The sequence below is a fragment of the Furipterus horrens genome, unplaced genomic scaffold (assembly GCF_987537825.1).
Source record: "Furipterus horrens unplaced genomic scaffold, mFurHor1.1.pri manual_scaffold_13, whole genome shotgun sequence".
Lineage (NCBI taxonomy): Eukaryota > Metazoa > Chordata > Mammalia > Chiroptera > Furipteridae > Furipterus > Furipterus horrens.
In genome coordinates this window covers 239108-257344 of record NW_028327183.1, presented here as the reverse complement: position 1 = coordinate 257344, position 18237 = coordinate 239108, and the positions used below count along the sequence as shown (strand labels likewise).

Sequence of the window (18237 nt, the reverse complement as noted above, 5' to 3'; positions counted from 1 at the left end):
GGAGGCGGCAGGAGCGAGCGCAGGGCAGCCCAGCGGCCTAGCGTTCCCGGCCGAGCGGGACCTAGCCGGGCCGAGCCGCCGCGCCCAGAGAGGCGAGCGGGCCCGAGCGGAGGCGAACGAGGTGGAGCACCGGAGCGGCCGCCATGAAACGGGACCGGCTTGGCCGCTTCCTGTCTCCTGGGGCTACTGGGCAGCGCGGGGGCCCGGGCGGCGGCCGGACCCGGGGCCGCCCCGCCCGCAGCGGGCCGAGTCTGGACGAGGCGGCGGCCTTGGTGGCTTCGCGGCTGGGTTGGGGGCCGGCGCGGGCCTGCGACGACAGCGCCGACGAGGCAGGTGGGTCCGGCCGCCGCCCGGGACCACGTCGCGCCCCGTGCCCACGGCGCCGGGCCTCTCCCCCGGCGTCCTTGGGCCGCTGGCAGGCAGGCGGGGCCGCCCTGGCGCCCGCGCGGGGGCCGTTTCGCAAGACGCTGACCCTCCCTGGCGCCCGGGCCGGGGCGGCCTGGGCTGCGGTCCTGGCGCTGCGCTGCAGCCAGAGCCCCGGGGCGGGTCCCCGCACAGGACCCGGTGGGGCAGGCGCGGCTGGGGCGCCCGGCCTCGCACCGCGGCGGTGACCCTGTCGGCGTTTGCGTGCCTGGGGAGGGTTTTCGCGTCCGTGTTCGTCAGGGACACGGGCCTGTCGTTCTTCCCTTGCGGCGCCCGTGTCGGGTCTGGTCTCGGGGAGATGCCGGGCCTGTGGGGCCGGGGGCCTTCTCTGGAAGGGTTTCTGGGCCAGAGGGCCCTCCGCCGGCCGCACCTCCCCAAAGGCCGCGTGTCCACCGGGGGCCCAGCCACGCCTATGGCCCAGACGTGGGCTTGTGTTTAGGGGGTGTGTCTGGGGAGGCCCCGCGGAGGGGTCTCCTCCACTCGGGCCGGGAGGCTGGCGGAGCCCCGGCCCCGCTCCCTGGCCGCGTGGCTCCTCTCCCCGGAGCGTGTGTCCTGCGTGCCCCGCGCCGCGAGCTGACCTCTGCTGTGCTTGCGCAGGAACCGGCCGCGCTCTGGCCATGGGGCACTGCCGCCTCTGCCACGGGAAGTTCTCCGCGCGCAGCCTCCGCAGCATCTCCGGCCGGGCCCCTGGGCCGAGCTCCGAGAGACCCGCCCCAGGGGAGCGCGTTTTCGTCAGGGACTTCCAGCACCTGCTCGGGGTGGCCGTCCACCAGGACCCAGCCCTGCCTCAGTTTGTCTGCAAAAACTGCCACGCCCAGTTCTACCAGTGTCAGGGCCTCCTCAAGTCCTTCCTGCAGAGGGTCAACGTGGCCCCGATGAGCCCCCGGAAGCCCTGCACACAGTAGGCCCTCCCTCCTTTATTCCTTGGGGGGAGCTCAGGCCAAGCCCGCGTGTGCGGCGCTGTTCTCGGCACAGCGGGTGCCTGGTGGGAGCCTGTGCACTGTGGCGGCCACGGTGCGGGCGCAGCCGGCGGGCGCGAGCCCCAGGGCGGCCGGGGTGGGAGGTGAGGGCCGTGCTGGCTCTGGACACGGGCAGCTTCCTGGGAGAAGGCAGCGAAGGCGCGAGCCTGCCCCCTGCTTGCTGCGCGGCGCACTCACAGCCGTGCTGATCCTTCGCAGGGTGGGTGCCCAGCCCCCGGCAGAGGCGGAGAACAGAGCATGTCTGGGTGAGTGGCCCCTGCGCGCGCTGGGTGGTGCGTGGGCGGGCTCGCTGTGGGCCGGGTGCTGACCCGCCGCGGGCCGCGTGTCTGTGCCTTTCCTCAGTGGACCTGATCACAGCGAGCCCCGAAGGCCTGCGCGGCTTGGTGGGGTGGGTGCACGGCCACGCGGCCAGCTGCGGGGCGCTGCCCAGCCTGCAGAGAACGCTGTCCTCCGAGTACTGCGGCGTCATCCAGGCCGTGTGGGGCTGCGAGCAAGGCCACGACTACACCATGGACACCGACTCCAGCTGCGGGGCCCTCCTGCTGGACAGCGCGCTGGCGGTCAAGTGGACATGGGACAAGGAGATGGCCCCACGGCTCAGCCAGCACCGGAGGTCCAGCCCCACTGGGGCCGCCCCTCCGAGCTCCCAGGGCAGAGCGACCGCAGCGGCGTCTCCCTCTCCGCCCAGCACGGACGTGGCCCCGCCGCCTCTGGATGGCAGCCCTGTGGGGCCTGGGCCGAGCCCCCTGCCCCAGTCAAGCCTCCCCCTGAGTGGGGCTCCAGGTAGGAGGCTCCTCCGGGCTGCTAGACAGGACTCCTTCGGAGCCCCCCGCACCTCCCGCAGGCAGTGATGTCGGCAGCGTTGTGTGCTGAGGCGGCGGTGCTGTGGGGGTGGCCGGGAGCCTGTGCCCGCGGGTCTGCGGGGGGCGGCGCCTCTGCTGCCCCTCTCGCTCAGTCTGCTCAGCCAGGGGACGGGAGGACGGGCAGCGGGTGCCTCTGAGGCTGTATGGGGTCGTTTCCTGGGCCAGCCAGCGCCACGGTGACCCCGAGCGGGGAGGGAGACCCGGGTCCTGTCTGGGGCCCGATCCCACAGCGCCGTGGGTGTGGGTGCCCCTGTGCATGGAGGTCACGTTGGGAGGCTCAGACCAGCCTCCCGCCTGCTGCCAGCTGCCACGGGTGCACCTGCCTGCGTGTGGGTGCTCGGCCCCTCCTGAGGGCGGGGTCCTCTGTGGCGCCCTCAGCCAGTGCTGCTGCTGTGGGAGAGTGGGGGAGATGGTGATGCTCTAGGGCTGGGAGGGGGCAGGCCCGCACGACTGATGAAATTGTGCAGGCAGCACCATGGTAACAGTGATGTGTTTAAACGTCCTGAAACCGTCAGGATGTGAGTGGTCCCACCCTGAGATGGCTGGACTTGAACCTCAGGGGAGGGGCCGGGCAGCTGACGCTGACTGTCAGCTGGGTTTCTGGGGCTCAGCACCGCCGGTGCCTGGGCTGGCATCTTGCTGGGGTCGGAGTTGGGAGGTGGGTGACGTTTGAGGCTGGAGACCCCAGGCTCCCCCAAAAGGCCACGCCTGCTCAGTGGGGGCCCTGCCTGCGAGCCAGTAACGGAGCCCCGTTCTTTGTTTCTCAGGGCAGCTGGGTGAGAAGCAGCTCCCTTCTTCAACCTCGGATGATCGGGTAAAAGACGAGTTCAGTGACCTTTCTGAGGGGTGAGAGAAGAGTGGGTTTAAACAGCCTAAAATTTCTCCTTGGAAAACCAAATTCCACCATCCTAGGGGCTCGCTGCTCGTGTCCTGGCTGGGGGTGCTTCCAGGATTCTCGGTCCTGACTGGGGGCTTCCTGGGTCTCAGAGGGTACTCCGTCCTGACGCAGCTCCCAGGGGCAGGCCCCAGGCGGTGTGGAGCTCCTGGGACGCCCTGCGGGCATCCTCTGTCGCCGCTGCTGGTCTCCTCCTTCAAGGCCTTAGTTCCGTGCAACTCCATGTGTTCCTAGAGCAGAGGAAGCCAGTGTTGTGATATAAGTGTGACGTGGGGCGGCCTGCTTCTCAGCCCCCCTGCCACTAAGCCAGGAACCACTCACCCTTTCATCCTACCCTGGGGCTGGAATGAAGACGCACCCTCGTCCATAAACTGGAACAGCTTTTAGTGCAGCTCTGGGGGGCACCAATGACTGGGGCGCCGCAAGAACATGAGTGTGTGCTGGAAACACGCGGGCACCAGGAGAGGTCACGAGCTGTCCTGCAGGCCACCGGGCAGCCTCCAGCCTTCCTGACATGTGGTGGCCTGCGGGGAGGCTGTGGCTGCTGCCCGGCTGGGAGTGAACAATGATTCATGCATCAGGGTGAAGGTCACAGAAGCACAGAGCTTTTTCTGGCCTTTGTGACCTTTGAAATGGCTGGCAGCTGAGCTGTCATCTCAACAGGTGCTCAGCAACAGGGTGAGGCAAGGTTCTGAGCATCCACTTACTCAGAAGCCCACTTCTGCCTCTGAGGGTCTTCACACCCGCTGGTGGGGGGCCCCATGGAGAGGTCCTGGTGTGAGGAGAGAGTGGTTTATGGGGGAGCATCTGCTTGTTGGACTTCAGTGACCTTGGCTTGTTCTTTATGTTAGGAGATGGGGTCAGAGATCTGGGGATTTTAGGTTTCTTAAGACCCTTTCAGAACTGAAACATGCAGCATGGGGGTCCACGCGGCATCTGTAGACAGGAAGTTGCATCGGCTCTGTCCCCTACCCGAGGGCTTTGCTCAAGGCTCTCTCTTCTGTCCTAGGGACTCCCTGAGTGAAGGCGACAGTGACAAGAAGCAGAACGCCCAGTCCTCAGACGAGTCCTTTGAGCCTTACCCAGAAAAAAAGTAAGGGCGACAGACGTAGTGCACGTGCCGGGGCTGGAGGGTGGTCTCCCGGGCGCCGCATCTACGCTCCCTCGGCACACACTTTCTGTGCCAACCCGCCGAGCCCAGTGCAGTGCGGCTTCTGGGTGAGCAGAGGCCTTTCCAGTTTGGCTCTGGGACTGGCCTCACGTCACTCGTGAGGCAGCCGACAGCCACATGAGGGTGGCGGGAGGCCGTGGGCAGGACCCTGCCACATTCGGGAGCTCCCGGCCTTCCCTGTGCCAGTCCTGCTTGCAGCCACACCCCTGGCGGCAAACCTGCTGGCCTCTGATTCCTGCCCTTTCTACTCTCTGTGCTGAGTCTCTCAGGCCCAGGGGCCCAGCACTGTGGGGTTCTCAGTTGTGCCTCTGGCACCCATTTCTATGCCACTTTCTTTTTTTTTTAAAGCTTTCGTTCACTTTTATTTTTAGAGAAGGGGAAAGCAGGAAGAAAAAGAGGGAGGGAGACACTGATGTGCAAGAGAAACGTCGATTGGTTGCCTCTCACGACCCCAACCAGGGACCCAGCCTGTCGCCCAGGCGTGTGCCCTGACTGGGGACCAACCAGCGACCTTTTGGTTCTCAGGCTGACGCTCAACCCACTGAGCCATGCCAGCCCAGCTCTGTGCCACTTTCTTGTTGTGTTGCTTCTATGACCTTGTCTTGACCTTCTCTTTTTAGGGACTTGGGCTATCTCTCCAGTTAGAACGTAGAGCCCTGGCAGGCAGGGACAATTTTTACTTGCGCCCCTTTCCCCCCACCCTGTGCCCAAGAAGCCCCCAAACCCTGCAGCTCTTGATGCTGCCATGGCCTCTGCCCTTCAGCACTTCACAACACAGCGAAAACGAGACCCACCCCGTCCACCAAGAAGACACAGCACAGAGTGAGAAGCAGTCACTTCTTTTAACTTGTGACATGGGTTACGGAGAAACTGAGGGACACTTAGGTGGAGAGGTCAGAGTCAACATGCAGCCCCAAGCCCCCCACCCCACCCCCGTCCCTCTCACATCTGCAGGGCCCCACCTGTGAGAGCCACAGGCTCTCAGAAGCCTCCTGCTCTCAACCAACACTGACCTAGGGTGGGAGGGATGTGGCAAGTCACTGGTCACAGTGCAGGTCTGGTGGGCGCCTGTGCCCCTCAGAGGAGGGTGGAGGCCAGCGAGCAAGGGCACATAACCCAGTTTCAGTGATCACAGAGACAAGGATAGTCATCAGAAAGGGTCCTTTCATGTACAGGACTCAGGAGGACAATTACTGATCCTTTTTTAAATTGTGAAATACACATAATAAGTTTACTGTTTCTAAGAGTGTGGTTCAGTGGCATTAGGTACATTCACCGTGTTGTGCAACAGTGGCCACTATTTCCCAACTTGTCATCCTCCAGAACAGAAACTCTGCCCGTGAAGGTATGAGTCCCTCTTGCCCCACACACCTGCCCACCTCTCATCTGGGTGCCCATTCTAGGGACGTCATACAAGTAGAATTATAGAATATTTGCCCTTCAGTGACTGGCTTCTTTCACTTAGCGTAATGTGTTTGAGACGCACCACAATGAAGCCTGTGTCGGCACTTGATTCCTTTCTGTGACTGAATAACACTCTGCAGTGATTTCCAGACGGTGTGTCACGGCACGCTGGTGTGCCACAGGATTTTTAAAACATGCAGTCAGGGGCACTGACCTCTTTTCCCTGAGATGTCAAATAAATGACATCAGGGTGGGCGGGGCAGGGGTGAGCAACAAGAGAAATCGGGACAACTGCCACTGAACAATAAAATTGAAAGGTTTTTACAAACAGAAGAATAGCTGTCTGGTGTTAATGAATCAAAATTATCTTTTTTTTTTTTTTTTTTTTTTTTTGGTCAGACTGGCAAAACTGCTTTGGTGTGCTGCAGTTTAATTAGCTTGTGTGCGCCATGAGGTGAAAACGGTCGGACGTTGCCGCTCTGGTGTGTGGCTGGGCCATGTCTGGTCGCTCCGCCCGCTGCCGTTGCGGGTGGTCCCTCCCTTCCAGTCATGTGAATATGCTCTGAGCGCTGGCACACCGGCGTCTGTCTCCGTCCCTGCTGTGGACTGAGTGCAAACCCAGAAGAGCCCTTGGGCCACATGGGGAGCCCACGTTGAGCAGTTTTCCACAGCCTTTTTGTTCCCACCAGCAGCGCACAAGCGTTCCAGTGTCTCCACGTCCTTGAAACATTGCTGGCCTTTTTATGTAGTTGTGCTAATGGGTGGGAAGTAGTCTCCCACTGTCATTCTGGTTTGCGTTTTTCTAATGATTAGTGATGTTAAGCATCTTGGCACGTGCTGTCCTCTGGAGAAATGTCTATTCGAGTCCTTTGCTCATATTTTCATTGGGTTGTAGGATAGTTTCTCCTACTCAGGGTTATCTTTTTCACGCTCTTGTGTCATTTGGTGCACAAAAGTTTTAGTTTTGAAGTGCAGTTCACCTTTTTTACCTTCATTGCCTGTGGTTTTGTGTCATAGCTAAGAAAGCTTTGCCAAACCCAATGGGATCATGAAGATTTACCCGTTTCTTATGAGAGCTTTATAGTGTTAGCTCTTGTATTCAGGCCTTTGATCCACTTAAAATTTGCATGTGGTGTGTGTACATTAGGGCCCAACTTCATTCTGCATGTGCATAGTTTCCCAGCACCTTTGTTGGAGAGACTGTCCCTTCCCCATTGAATGGTCTTGGCACTCCTGCTGAAAATCAATTGATTATACCTGTGAAGGTTTAGTTCTGTTCTCTCTCTTCAGTTGGTCTACATGTCTGCCTGTATGCCAGTACCACACTGTTTTGATTATTGTAGCTTTGTAGTAAATTTTAGAATCAAAGTGAGTCCTCTAGCAGTTTTTCAAAATTATTTTGCTAGTTAGCATCCCTCGAAATTCACCATGAAATTTAGGGTGGTTTTTTTTTTTTCCCTTTCTATTTTCACGAAAAATGCATGAGGATTTTGATAGGGATTGAATCAGGAGATTGATTTAGGGAAAGTGTTGTCATTTTGACAATATTAGTCCTCTGATCCATGAACATGGGATATCTTTCCATTTGTTTAGGTCTTTAACTTCTTTCATCAATGTTTTGTAGTTTTCAGTGTGCATGTCATGTCGTTCACCTCCTTGGTCAAGTTTATTCCAAGGTAATTCATTCTTTTTGATATGATTGCAAATGAATTTTCTTACCTTCCTTGGGTTGTTCATTGTTAGCATATAGAAATAGGATTGGTGTTTGTTGATTTTGTACCTTGCAACTTTGCCGGACTTCTCATGTGAATTCTTGTGGGTTTTTTACATATAAGGTCATGTCGTCTGTGAACAGAGGTAATTTTCTTTCCTTTCTAGTGTAGATGGCTTCTTCCCTGATTTCTCTGGCAGGATGTCAGTCCTGTTGTCTGATCTGACCTCAGAAGGGAGCCTTCAGTCTCAGCCACTGAGGACGGTGCCCCCAGGAGCTCCCTCCTGTTTCTGACCAAGTTCCTGAAATGGCCTTGTCCAGAAAGGAAAGCACATGTGCATGCGTCTCTAAACCTTCCACAGACACGACAGGAGGAAGCTGCTGCATCTGGGCTAATCCCACACGGTTGGAGGACGGGGTCTCCCCACTACCCCCCACCACTGCACACCCTGGCCCCAGCAGAAGGCTGAGGAAGGGGGGCCAGCAGCTGGGGAAGCGCTGAGCTCTGTTCCCAGCGACAGCACTTCTCACTCAAGGACCTCCCGTCAGGGCCCAGAGTTCCACAGCTGTTGATGCTGATCCTTTTCTCTAGCTTCATGGTGGTTTTGGTGGCAGGGCTGACCCATAAAGCTTTCCGCCTCCATTTTCCATGGTGTCTCCAAAGTATTTTTTAAATTGATTTTGAGAGATTTTGTTCCACTTATCAATGCATCATTGGTGGTTTCTTGTTTGTGCCCTGACTGGGGATCAAACCCACAACCCTGATGTATCAGGATGGTGGTCTAACCAAGTTAGCTACCTGGCCAAGCACTTGGTTTGGTGTTTGGAATAAACCCACTCCCGCAGTTGCTGCGGCCCTCCGTCGTCCCTGCGTGGGCCCCTGTGGTGGCAGCACCGGCCAGCGCCTCCGAGTGGTTCTGCCTGCGGGGTTCAGGGCGTTTGGGGCCCCCAGTCAGCAGGTGAGCCCTGGAGGCTGGGAAGCGGAGGAGAGAGGAGAGGAAAAGGAGCCCAGTGTCCGGGGGTCGGACACATCACCGCATCTGACCGTGTTTTCCAGGGTCTCTGGTAAGAAGGGTGGAGGCAAAGACGCCAAGAAGCCTGAAGAACCAAAAATCCGCAAGAAGCCTGGACCGAAGCCGGGCTGGAAGAACAAGCTGCGCTGTGAGAGGTGAGGCCGGGGTGGGCCGCGCGGCGGGGCGCGGCCAGGGCGGCAGCTCCAGGGTGCGCTGTGTTGCAGGGAGGAGCTGCCCACCATCTACAAGTGCCCGTACCAGGGCTGCACGGCCGTGTACCGCGGGGCTGACGGCAGGAAGGTGAGGCGGGGGCTGGGGGAGACCCACCCAAGGGTGCCCACGAGCCTGGGGAAGTGGGTGCAGCAAGCAGCCCTGCCATTACGGTGCTCAGCAGGGGACGATGCGCCGGCCTCTGCCCTCAGAAAAGCACCCATCTGGAGTGAGGAATGGCTGGGTCTGCTCCTTCCAGGGTGCCGGGCAGGGCCTCGGGGAGGGGCTGGGCTGCCTGACGGGTGAGCGGTCCTGGTGAGCCAAGCGCTCAGGGCAGCACTCTCCCCGCAGAAGCACATCAAGGAGCACCACGAGGAGGTCCGCGAGAGGCCTTGCCCCCACCCCGGCTGCAACAAGGTGTTCATGATCGACCGCTACCTGCAGCGGCACGTGAAGCTCATCCACACAGGTGGGCGCCCGGCCCCCGGGGCGCAGGGTGGGCAGGCCAGCCCGGTTGATCAGAGTGTACAGTGAGCAGCAAAGACATCCCTGGGCCTTTGTGTTTATTGTGGTGGGTCTTAAAAATATATATATTTTTAAATGACATGCTTTGGGCATTGTAAGAGAAGCCACGTGCACATAGAAACAGTGAGAAATGGAAGTACAGGGAAGGCAGAGAGTGGCCTCACACACCGTCACACCCTGGACTCACACGGTTCCCGGATCCATGACCTCCCTCCACGTTGACTGCTGTGACCATACAACCCACATGTCGAGGGACACGAGAGTGACACTCCTGACTGCCTCACGGCTGCTTCTGCCCAGAAGGCAGCTCCTGAGTCAGCGCCTCCTCCTCCAGAGACAGACTTCTTACACACAAGTCCCATGTGCGTGGGTTCATGTACTCAAGACTGGTCCCCTGTTGCCGGCTTCCCTGTGGCCTGTGCAGTAAGTGTTCTTGTACGTGTTGGGCCTAACAGTGATTCCCCAAGGTGCTTGGTTAACTAGGGGACCTTCTCACACAGAAAACAGACTCCAGCTGTCCAGAGGCTGCAGAGGAGCCCCAGCCATAGGCTGGAGGGCTCTGTGGATGGTTTGTATCAAAATTCTTCCATCTAGTGACACTAGGTCAGCGAGGTCCCTGCTATGCCCAGGAGAGTGCGCCTCTCCAGGACTATGCTCACCTGTCTCTCCTCAGAGGTGCGGAACTACATTTGTGATGAGTGTGGACAGACCTTCAAGCAGCGGAAGCACCTCCTCGTCCACCAGATGCGGCACTCGGGAGCCAAGCCTCTGCAGTAAGTGTGGGCCGGTGCCTGCCCGTGGCCACACCAGCACCTGCATCCTTGCCAACCCTCCCCTGTCCCCTAGGTGTGAAGTCTGTGGGTTCCAGTGCCGACAGCGGGCGTCCCTCAAGTACCACATGACCAAACACAAGGCTGAGACTGAGCTGGACTTTGCCTGTGACCAGTGTGGCCGGCGGTTCGAGAAGGCTCACAACCTCAATGTGCACATGTCCATGGTCCACCCTCTGACGCAGGCCCAGGATAGGGCCCTGCCCCTGGAGCCGCCCACCGCGACCACGGAGGGCCAGCCGGTGAAGCCCGAGCCCACCTGAGGATACAGCCGAACCCACCAGGCGTTAGATGGGGTTACAGGATGACTGTCACAGCTTCTCCCACGAGACCTTATGGCACAGCTCTGCTCGTCCTGAGAGCCCCACGCTGAGCCCCCGCCCTGTGCCGGAAGGTGGGGGGCTTGGTGAGAGGCCCAGGTAGCCTTTGTGTCCACTCTGGGACCAGCAGTGTGTTTTCCTACATTGACTTGGGGCCAGATGCAAATTTTAAATAATTGATTCCTGTTCCCCACTGAAGCCATCAAGGAGATTTGTAATCCACTTTTTAGTGCAACAAGAGCTCCACATCATGCTCGTAATAAATTATTTACAAAGGCAGGTGCGTGTATGGGTCCAGTCAGAAGAGGCAGGGCTCCTGGGAGAGGCCCGTGTCAGGTGTGGCCTGCGGCCTGCTCAGGAGGACGGCGCTCAGCTCTGCGTCACAGCCTCCGTGAGAGGCTAGCAACTGCAAAAAAAACAGCGTGCTCAGTGCGGCAGAGACCCGATGCCCAGGGCGCGGGGAGAGGGCAGCTGGTGACCACAGCTGACCAGTAAGTGGCTGGGGTAGCCACAAGGCGAGTGTCAAATCTCCACGTCCTCGCACAGAGGGCTGGATTTAGAACAAACGCCAAGTGGGTTAGAGCATCGTCCTGATGCACCAAGGTTGCAGGTTTGATCCCTGGTCAGGGTACATGGAAGGATCAACCAATGGAGAAGTAAATAAGTAGAACAACAAATCAATGTCTAAAATCAATAATGTAAAGAAAAAGAACAGTGAGCTGCTGGGTGTTACCTCTGCCACGTGTGAGCGGCTCTGTGTGGGACACCGACGCGCTGACTGCAGCAGAAAAAGCCGAGCTCTTGTCACCAGGCTGACAGGGTCACCCTGTAAAGAGGACAGGCTGAGCCACGGGCACAGCACCCACACACGTGCTGGGAGCTCGCCTGTGGGCCTGCAGAGCATGCCCGCTGCCTGGACACAGCTCGCCCTTGCACCTGCCTGGCCCTGGAGCTCCTGGCTCCCTCCGGCAGGAGTGGAGAGTGCACTTGTCTCCCCAGCTACGAAGAGGTGGCGCAGCTTCAGGTACATGTCCACTGCAACGTGCAGGAAGGCGCCATCCTGGATGAGGGTGTCTTCGTTGAAGTAGGAGAGGAGGCTGAAGGCAAGACTAATGTCAGGCGATACCAGGACCTCCCAGAGACGTGTGCAGGCAGCACGGGGACCTCTAGGCCTCCTCCCATCTGGAGGAGACCCACAGTGGTCAGGGGCAGCCCCGTGTGGGTGACCGCCTGTGCAGGCGGCGCGGGGCCTGACTCGGGCAGCAGGCAGTTTACCTGTAGAAGGCGACGGGCAGCAGCCTGACGTGCTGGTCCGGGACCAGGCGGAGGAGGATGCGCCCCAGGCCGGCATCTGCAAACGGGGCTGAGTCAGCCACACGCCTACCCCAGGGCCAGTGTCTTGCAGGACCCCTGTGCCTCCGGGAGCGAGCCAGGCAGACTCCCCCCGGGACAGCCCAGCACCACCGGGGTCCTCGGTGCTCCACCCAGTTCTTTCGTTTAAAGGAGTTCGTACTGCGTCTGTCCTGACGAAAGCTTAGGGTTCTGTGCTTTGCAAGAAGACAACCATTTGAAAGTTGCTTCTGAAGAGAAAGACTCAGATGTCAGGGGTCACGCTGACCCCGATGGCTGGTGACTGGCAGAGAAGCCCACCCACTCACTCTCAGGTCGCAGTGGACTTCTTACCCGTCTCTGTCAGCTGAAAGAGCGGCAGCCAGGACACCTTCCTCGTCTCCAAACACCGCAGGAGCTCTGCAGAAACGCCCAGAGCAGCCGGGGCGTCAGCAGCCTGTGGCCACAGAGGAGAAAGCGGGGCTCACACGCAGCGTCTGCAGAGCGGGCACGCGTGGGGCGGGGGGAACGCCCCTCGTCACAGGAGGGGCCTGAAATGGTGATGAGCTGCAGAGAGTGTCGCCCTGGGGCCTCGGATGGAGGAAGCTCAGACAGGAGGAGGTAGCCAGGGCCCGTGGGCACCCAAGTTCTGAAGACACCAAGACAGGGCCCATGGCCGAAGGATGCCCACTTCAGTGAGACCGGACTCTGCTGAGAAACCCAGGGAAGGTCCCAGAACTGTCCCCTCGTGACTCAGGAAGCCGGGGGCACCTGGGGACCTGCAGTTCCAAGCATCCCGGGGGGAGGCCCCTTCACTGAGGGGTAAACATACGTGTGGGGTCAGACGTGATGACAGCAGGCGCATCAAGGAAAAGAAGAGCAGGACAAGCAGCAGCTGCAACACAGATGGGGACACTGGTGACATGCAGCCCCCGCCGCCCCTGCCGCACCACAGGCGGGCCCGGTGCACACCCCACCTCCACGTGGATCGCCTCAGACTTCCCGTCATGTTGAAACAGACTAACTGAGTTAAACTGTGACTGACTGGGTCATTATTATGCTCATTTGTAGACAGGGCTGTTGCCGGGGGTCTCCCTGGCGTGGGAGCTCCCCCGCGACAGGTAAGCTGACCTGTGGTCAGAGCCAGCCTGGCCTCGGCTCCCTGGTTTTCTGTCCAGAAGTGTCTGTGACGCCCTGGAGGTAACCGCCAGGCCCCACTCCGCCTCTCCCGACCCCGAGGTGTGCCCTGTCTCCTCGGTACCTGGGCCTGGAGGCTTCAGAGCCACTCAACTCCCTTCCAATAAAAACCACCTGAAAACAATCTTGGAAGAATCTTCCTTGTAGATGTTTTACTTTAAAGTATCATGACCAAAATCACTTTGGCTCACAATTCAGTTGCCAGGCAGGCAGGGATGTGCTGAGCTGACAGGTGGACCCAGGCTCGCCTCTGATGCAGGCAGGCATCCTGGGGACAGAGTCCAGATGGGTCCCACATTTCCCTCCACTGCCCTGTCCCTCAGCCCCACCCAGCTGTGGCGCCTGTCAGCCTGGGCTGCGGAAATGGACAGCTGACCGTCCTGTCCTGGGTGGTGGGAGGCTAAGGAAAAAGTAAAAGCTCTTCCAAAATGAAACAGAAGGTGCTTTTCAGCAATAAGCTTAAACCGAATAACTTTTACTTCCAAATAAAGTGACAGTCTCCAAACCTCCCATCTGCCCTTAGAAAAGCTCCGTGTGTGAGGCGAGCGCTGAGGAATCATGCCCAGCATGAGCTGCGGGGGAGAAAAGCAGAACTTGCCTCCTCCTGGGGGCCGTGCAGCCGCTCCAGCCCTCCCCTCAGGGCCCCAGGCCTAGCCCGTTGAATCGCAAAGTGCAGTGCAGCAGCGAAGACCCAGGCTGGGCCCGGGGCGGGGGGCACGGTTTGGGAAGACTCTGCGTCGGGGGACAGGAGGCTGGGAGGAAGAGAGATGTGTGTTGTGTCACAGGAGCCTGGCAACCAAGTCACCACTGAACACCTAGGGTTCTTGTTCAGGAAACTGACAGTGCAGACCCCGCCCACCTCCAGGGTCTGCAGAGCCCCAGCCTGTCAGGGGCCCATCCTTGGTTCAGGGTTGTCCCTGGGGTCACTGTTCTGTGCTTTGGACACGAGGGCCAGCAGGGTCTGACCAGGCCCCTGGTCCCGCTCTCTGGGCTGGAGGGACACGGGTTGAGGAACCTGATCTGCTCTGCAGAATTAGGCTGGTGGGCGGGACTGGCTGTCCTGGTGTTCTGAGCAATTTTGAGCACCCCTGACCCCGCAGGGAGCCACAGTGGGGTGTGGGGACAAAAACTCGAGTCACAGAGATGTCAGGAGGCTGGACAGGACTCCCAATTCCTTCTGATGACCTCAGAGCACCCCCACACCCAGCAGTCCTGGGAGAGTGGTTAACCCAGGTCACTGGCCCAGACCTGGAATCTAAGTAGTGTCTAGTGAACCACTGAGGCTGAGGTCAGTCCTTCCCAAACGCTCTCCACCTTCTCAGGCGTGTCAGCTCCATGCTGCTGCTTCAGTCTCATGGGTCCTGCAGAGCCTTCCCACAAGGCCCCCGCAAGCACCCCAAGGTGTCCTGGAGATAACCCAGGCAGGCCAGGTCCCGGCGTCAGGACCTACCTGCTGGCAAGCCGCCAGGCCTCACGCAGCCTCTGCAGCTCACGGGGCAGCGGGCTCTGGAAGCGCCGCCACCGACAGCGAAGCTCGGGCTCCAGGCGGTGCCACCACAGCTGTCGGACAGAAGGGTCACAGGTCAGCAGATCAGGGCGGCCGTTCTATGACTGCTGAGGCTGGGGCAGGGGATGTCCACCCTGCTGGCCAACACCCCCAGCCTGGCTCACGTTGATCTCACTTCACAAGGTCAAGGGCAGAGCCCCGTGTGCCCTATGTAAGGAAGGCTTGCACCGGAGTCCAGAGGCCCTACCTAAGGAGGTGCCCCAGTGCTTGAGAGCTTGGCCCGGCCCCCCAACACCCCGCTGAGCTGGTGTTTGGAACACAGGACAGGTCACCCACTGAGCAACAGGTGAAATGCTACCACCGCCCTGTGCGGGAGCTCAAGGCCCAGCGAGACAGGGAGGAGAAAGCTGTGTCATCAGGGTGCTAAGAAAGTCAAAGGCACCCAAAGGTCCCCCCAAGGCCAGCTGGCAGGGGCTGTGGTGGGCTCTGTGCTCTGTGCTGAGAGGCAGCGAACACAGAATTACACCCACGGGAGAGCACAGGCCGCTACTGTCCAACTTCAGCCAGCTCAAAGAGGGGACAGCACCCGAACAAATGCAGACGCAGCGGAAACAGCCCCCGCCTCCCCCGCACGCACGTTCCTGCCGCCTGAGAAGGCTCAGGGTGCAGCCTGGGAAACCGGTCACCCCACCTGCATTATGATACGTTCTCTCCCCCCCCCCCACTTCTCCCCAAGTCTTTTCTCTTGAGTGACAGTAACTGGGTGAACGTTCGGCCCCAGGATGACAGCTGGGCCTACCAGAACAGAGGTCAGAACCACGGGGCACTCAGTCTGGCAGGCGGTCAGGGCCAGGTTGGCTGCCAGGGCAGGGTCTGGGCTTCGTGAGCAGGCATCGAACAGCCCCTGCAGGAGAGAAGGCGCCAGCAGTTCAGTGGTTTGCACAGGGGCGCAGGCCCTGAGACCCCACGGCTCCCTCCCACGCAGCACGGACATGAGGACCCGGCCCAGGTGGTCCGCGCAGGCCGGGCCAGGACGGAGGGGGGGGAGTTACCCTGAAGAAGTGGACGGTGATGTCGTGCGTGAGCGCACCGCTGTGCCAGCAGACGTTTCTCTGTGAACAGCACAGGCCAGTGAAAGGAGCGCCGGAGGGAAGAGGGCCTCCAGCAGGCGGCCTCTGCGTCCCGACACGCTGCGCCAGAACCCTCCCTGCTCGCTGCCGCCCGCTGGCTGCGGTGCTAACCTGGGGGCTCCTGGGGCTCGGGGGCAGGAGAGCAGCTGTGTGACTAAACTGAACCTCAGTTCAATCTCTAGTCATATCTGTGCTTTTCTAAGTTAGAGAAACATCCCCCAAGTGTGCAGGGGCACATGTACTTGTCACCTTACCCCACCTGGTAAGATCAGGGCCCCCGACACTGAAATGTCTGCAAAATGGAAGGAAATGAACAGGGCCACCTGCGGTCACAGAATCACCCAGAGTCAGAATTGGAAAGACAGAGAAGGGCATGGTGGGCAGGTGGTCTGCAAGCTTCATGGGCCCCAACTCTGGCGGCCGAGGGCGGTTCTGTGGAGGAGGGAGCAAGCCTGCGAGGGCACCTTGCCAGCCTGTGGGCGAGGGGGCCACACTGGGGCAAGCAGCTCAGTGACCACGGGTGTGCTCGTGAGCTCAGGGCCAGACCACCTTGTCCCTGCATCCCAAGGTCATTCACACGGCACCTACCAGCTCAGAGTTGACCAAGTGGAAGAACTCTGTGCAGTCGGGAGCAGCCAGTGGTTCCACCCAGGGACCACCAACAAGGATGGAGGGAGGGAGGCCGAGGAGGATCCTTGGAGAGGAGGCAGTGCGTCACGGGAGGAGGCACGGCCTGGCTGCTTCTCGAGAACGCAGACCTCGGGCTGAGGGACCCTCCCAACCCGCTCCTAGAACCAGTGTCTTGGTCTGCTGCCCCCATCGCACCGGCCTGGGGCTGTACTGAGCACCTGGACCCCATGGCAGACACTCCCCACATGTGACCCAAACCCAAGACGGAAGTTGCTTAAGCAGCAGGGGCGCCCGTCTGACTCAGCAGCACTGTGACCGGAGGCCGCCAGCACCTCACACCACTGTGTGCGTGGCTGCAGTGCCTCCGCACACGCGCCCTCCTCGCTGTGACCTCAGTTCTCAGCCACGTACGTCTCTCCGCAAGGGGCCTGGGTCTGGGTGGGAAGGTTTTGCTTCGAGGGCTCCTCACACCTCAGGCCCTGCTCTCCGTGGGACTCCAAGGAGAGGATGCCTCATGGGCCAGGAGCAGGGGGACAGAAACGAGCAACAGACTCTGGTGCCATTTACCATTTGTACAGGAGCAGCTCCCGCTGTCTCTGGAGGCGGGAGGCCAAGTCCTGCCCGCCTGCCAGAGCCTCCAGCCGTCTGCGGAAAAGCCGGAAGAGGAAGTGTCCCCGAGAGCCCACGCAGCTGAGGGGCAGTGCTGGGCTCCGTTCCAGGTCCGCAGCCATCTCCTGGGAAAAAGCAGGGCTGAGTCACTCACGCGCTTTCTTCTCTGGTTCCAGGTGGTCCTCTGTCCCCGAATGTGAAGTCCCTGGGGCTTCCTGTCTGCCCGTCGGGACCCTGATATGGCCTGGGAGAGAAGTCTCCACAGCGGCTCCAGAGAGGAAGCAGGACAAGCCTTTTTACTTGAAATCATTAGGAAGTTGCAAGACTTTTCAAAAATAAGAAGAGTAAAAAAGTTAAACACGGTGTTGCCTGGTCACGAATAAACTCGTGATCTCAAGCACGATAAACTGCTATAAGGCTTATCATACCAAAAAAGTTATTAAAAGTTACATAGAAGATAAGTACAAAGTTTCATTTCAACACATTATGTATAAATATAGTATACTGAAGTTTATTTAAATTGTTTCATTTTATCCTCAATTATGAAGAAACAGCTGGTGATATGGGCCTGCTTGTGTATAAATTGCTGGTCAACAATGTTAGTAACAGACAGCGTAATGCCGCAACCACACCGATTTCTGCATCTCCCAGCTCACCTGCAATCGTGAAAAAATATCCCGATTTCCCATGTAGCCACCAAGAACCAAATCAGAATCCTCTGAGTGGTTGTAACTCCTTGAACTGAAATAAAACAACAAAAGCCCCTGAGTGTCTCCAACCTGCGGGAGTCCCTGCCTCCTCGGCCTCCAGAGTGGTGTGTGGCCACAGTAAACAACCAAGAACAAAACCGTCCAGAACAAAATTCCACTAACATGCAAAACAGTTACGTCCCGTGACTCCTGAAACTTACCCCAGAAGCCAGTGACGGTAACACAGGTATCGATGGGAAAACCAAAACCATTGCTCCTCTCAACAGAGGCAGATACAGCAACAGACACAGCCCCACACCCTCCCCATGACTGGAAACACTCAACAAGCTAGAAGGGAACCCCCTCCATGTGAGAAAGGGAACGGAGATGCCTTCACTCTGAATACTCAGACTTGCTATCAAAATGCGTTCAGTTGTGCTTCGGGTCACGCAGGCTGGGCCGAGGGAAATGAAAACATCCTGAGAACCACAACGGTTGACAGCGAGACACTTGGCCCTGGCCAGTGCGGCTCCGAGGGGTGGGCGTCATCCCGCAAACCGAAAGGTCAGGGACCTGCCTAGGCTGTGGGCCAGGTCCCTGGTCAGGAGGACTTGCGAGAGGTGACCAATCCATGTTCCGCTCCCACGTCCATGCTTCTCTCCCTCTTTCTCCTTCCCGCCCCCCCAAAGTAAACAGTAAATAAAATCTTTAAAAAGAAAGATGCTTCGGATGGGTGGGGGAGAGAAATTAGGGGAAAAGGGGACAACTGTAATTGAAAAACCAAAATAAATAAATAAATAA

The 18237-nt window shown here is 59.0% G+C and overlaps 2 protein-coding genes across 3 annotated transcripts in view; one reads left to right on the top strand and one right to left on the bottom strand.

Moving 5' to 3' along the window:
- The first annotated feature begins 30 nt into the window (after positions 1 to 30).
- Positions 31 to 10624, top strand: ZNF276 (zinc finger protein 276). 2 transcript variants are annotated; one of them, XM_090259394.1, is made up of 12 exons: positions 31 to 333; positions 1021 to 1324; positions 1602 to 1648; positions 1746 to 2186; positions 3034 to 3112; positions 4171 to 4254; positions 8505 to 8615; positions 8685 to 8760; positions 9022 to 9139; positions 9530 to 9618; positions 9869 to 9968; positions 10042 to 10156. In XM_090259394.1, the coding sequence occupies exons 1-12, from the start codon at positions 144 to 146 to the stop codon at positions 10095 to 10097; spliced, it is 1695 nt and encodes a 564-aa protein (XP_090115520.1). In that variant the 5' UTR covers positions 31 to 143; the 3' UTR covers positions 10098 to 10156. The 2 variants fall into 2 exon arrangements, with proteins under 2 accessions (XP_090115520.1, XP_090115519.1); XM_090259393.1 differs by lacking the exon at positions 9530 to 9618 and having other exon boundaries at positions 10042 to 10624.
- Positions 9370 to 18237, bottom strand: part of FANCA (FA complementation group A) — a 30107-nt gene continuing 21239 nt past the window's right edge. Inside the window, exons 31-43 of the mRNA XM_090259396.1 lie at positions 17404 to 17488; positions 16706 to 16872; positions 16097 to 16202; positions 15431 to 15490; positions 15178 to 15282; positions 14322 to 14431; positions 13470 to 13623; positions 12507 to 12569; positions 12029 to 12131; positions 11621 to 11696; positions 11286 to 11442; positions 11079 to 11171; positions 9370 to 10751 (exon numbers count right to left, since the gene is read on the bottom strand). Of these exons, the coding sequence (XP_090115522.1) occupies positions 10644 to 10751; positions 11079 to 11171; positions 11286 to 11442; positions 11621 to 11696; positions 12029 to 12131; positions 12507 to 12569; positions 13470 to 13623; positions 14322 to 14431; positions 15178 to 15282; positions 15431 to 15490; positions 16097 to 16202; positions 16706 to 16872; positions 17404 to 17488 (1387 nt within the window). The 3' untranslated portion in view covers positions 9370 to 10643. The remainder of the gene's footprint in view (positions 10752 to 11078; positions 11172 to 11285; positions 11443 to 11620; positions 11697 to 12028; positions 12132 to 12506; positions 12570 to 13469; positions 13624 to 14321; positions 14432 to 15177; positions 15283 to 15430; positions 15491 to 16096; positions 16203 to 16705; positions 16873 to 17403; positions 17489 to 18237) is intronic.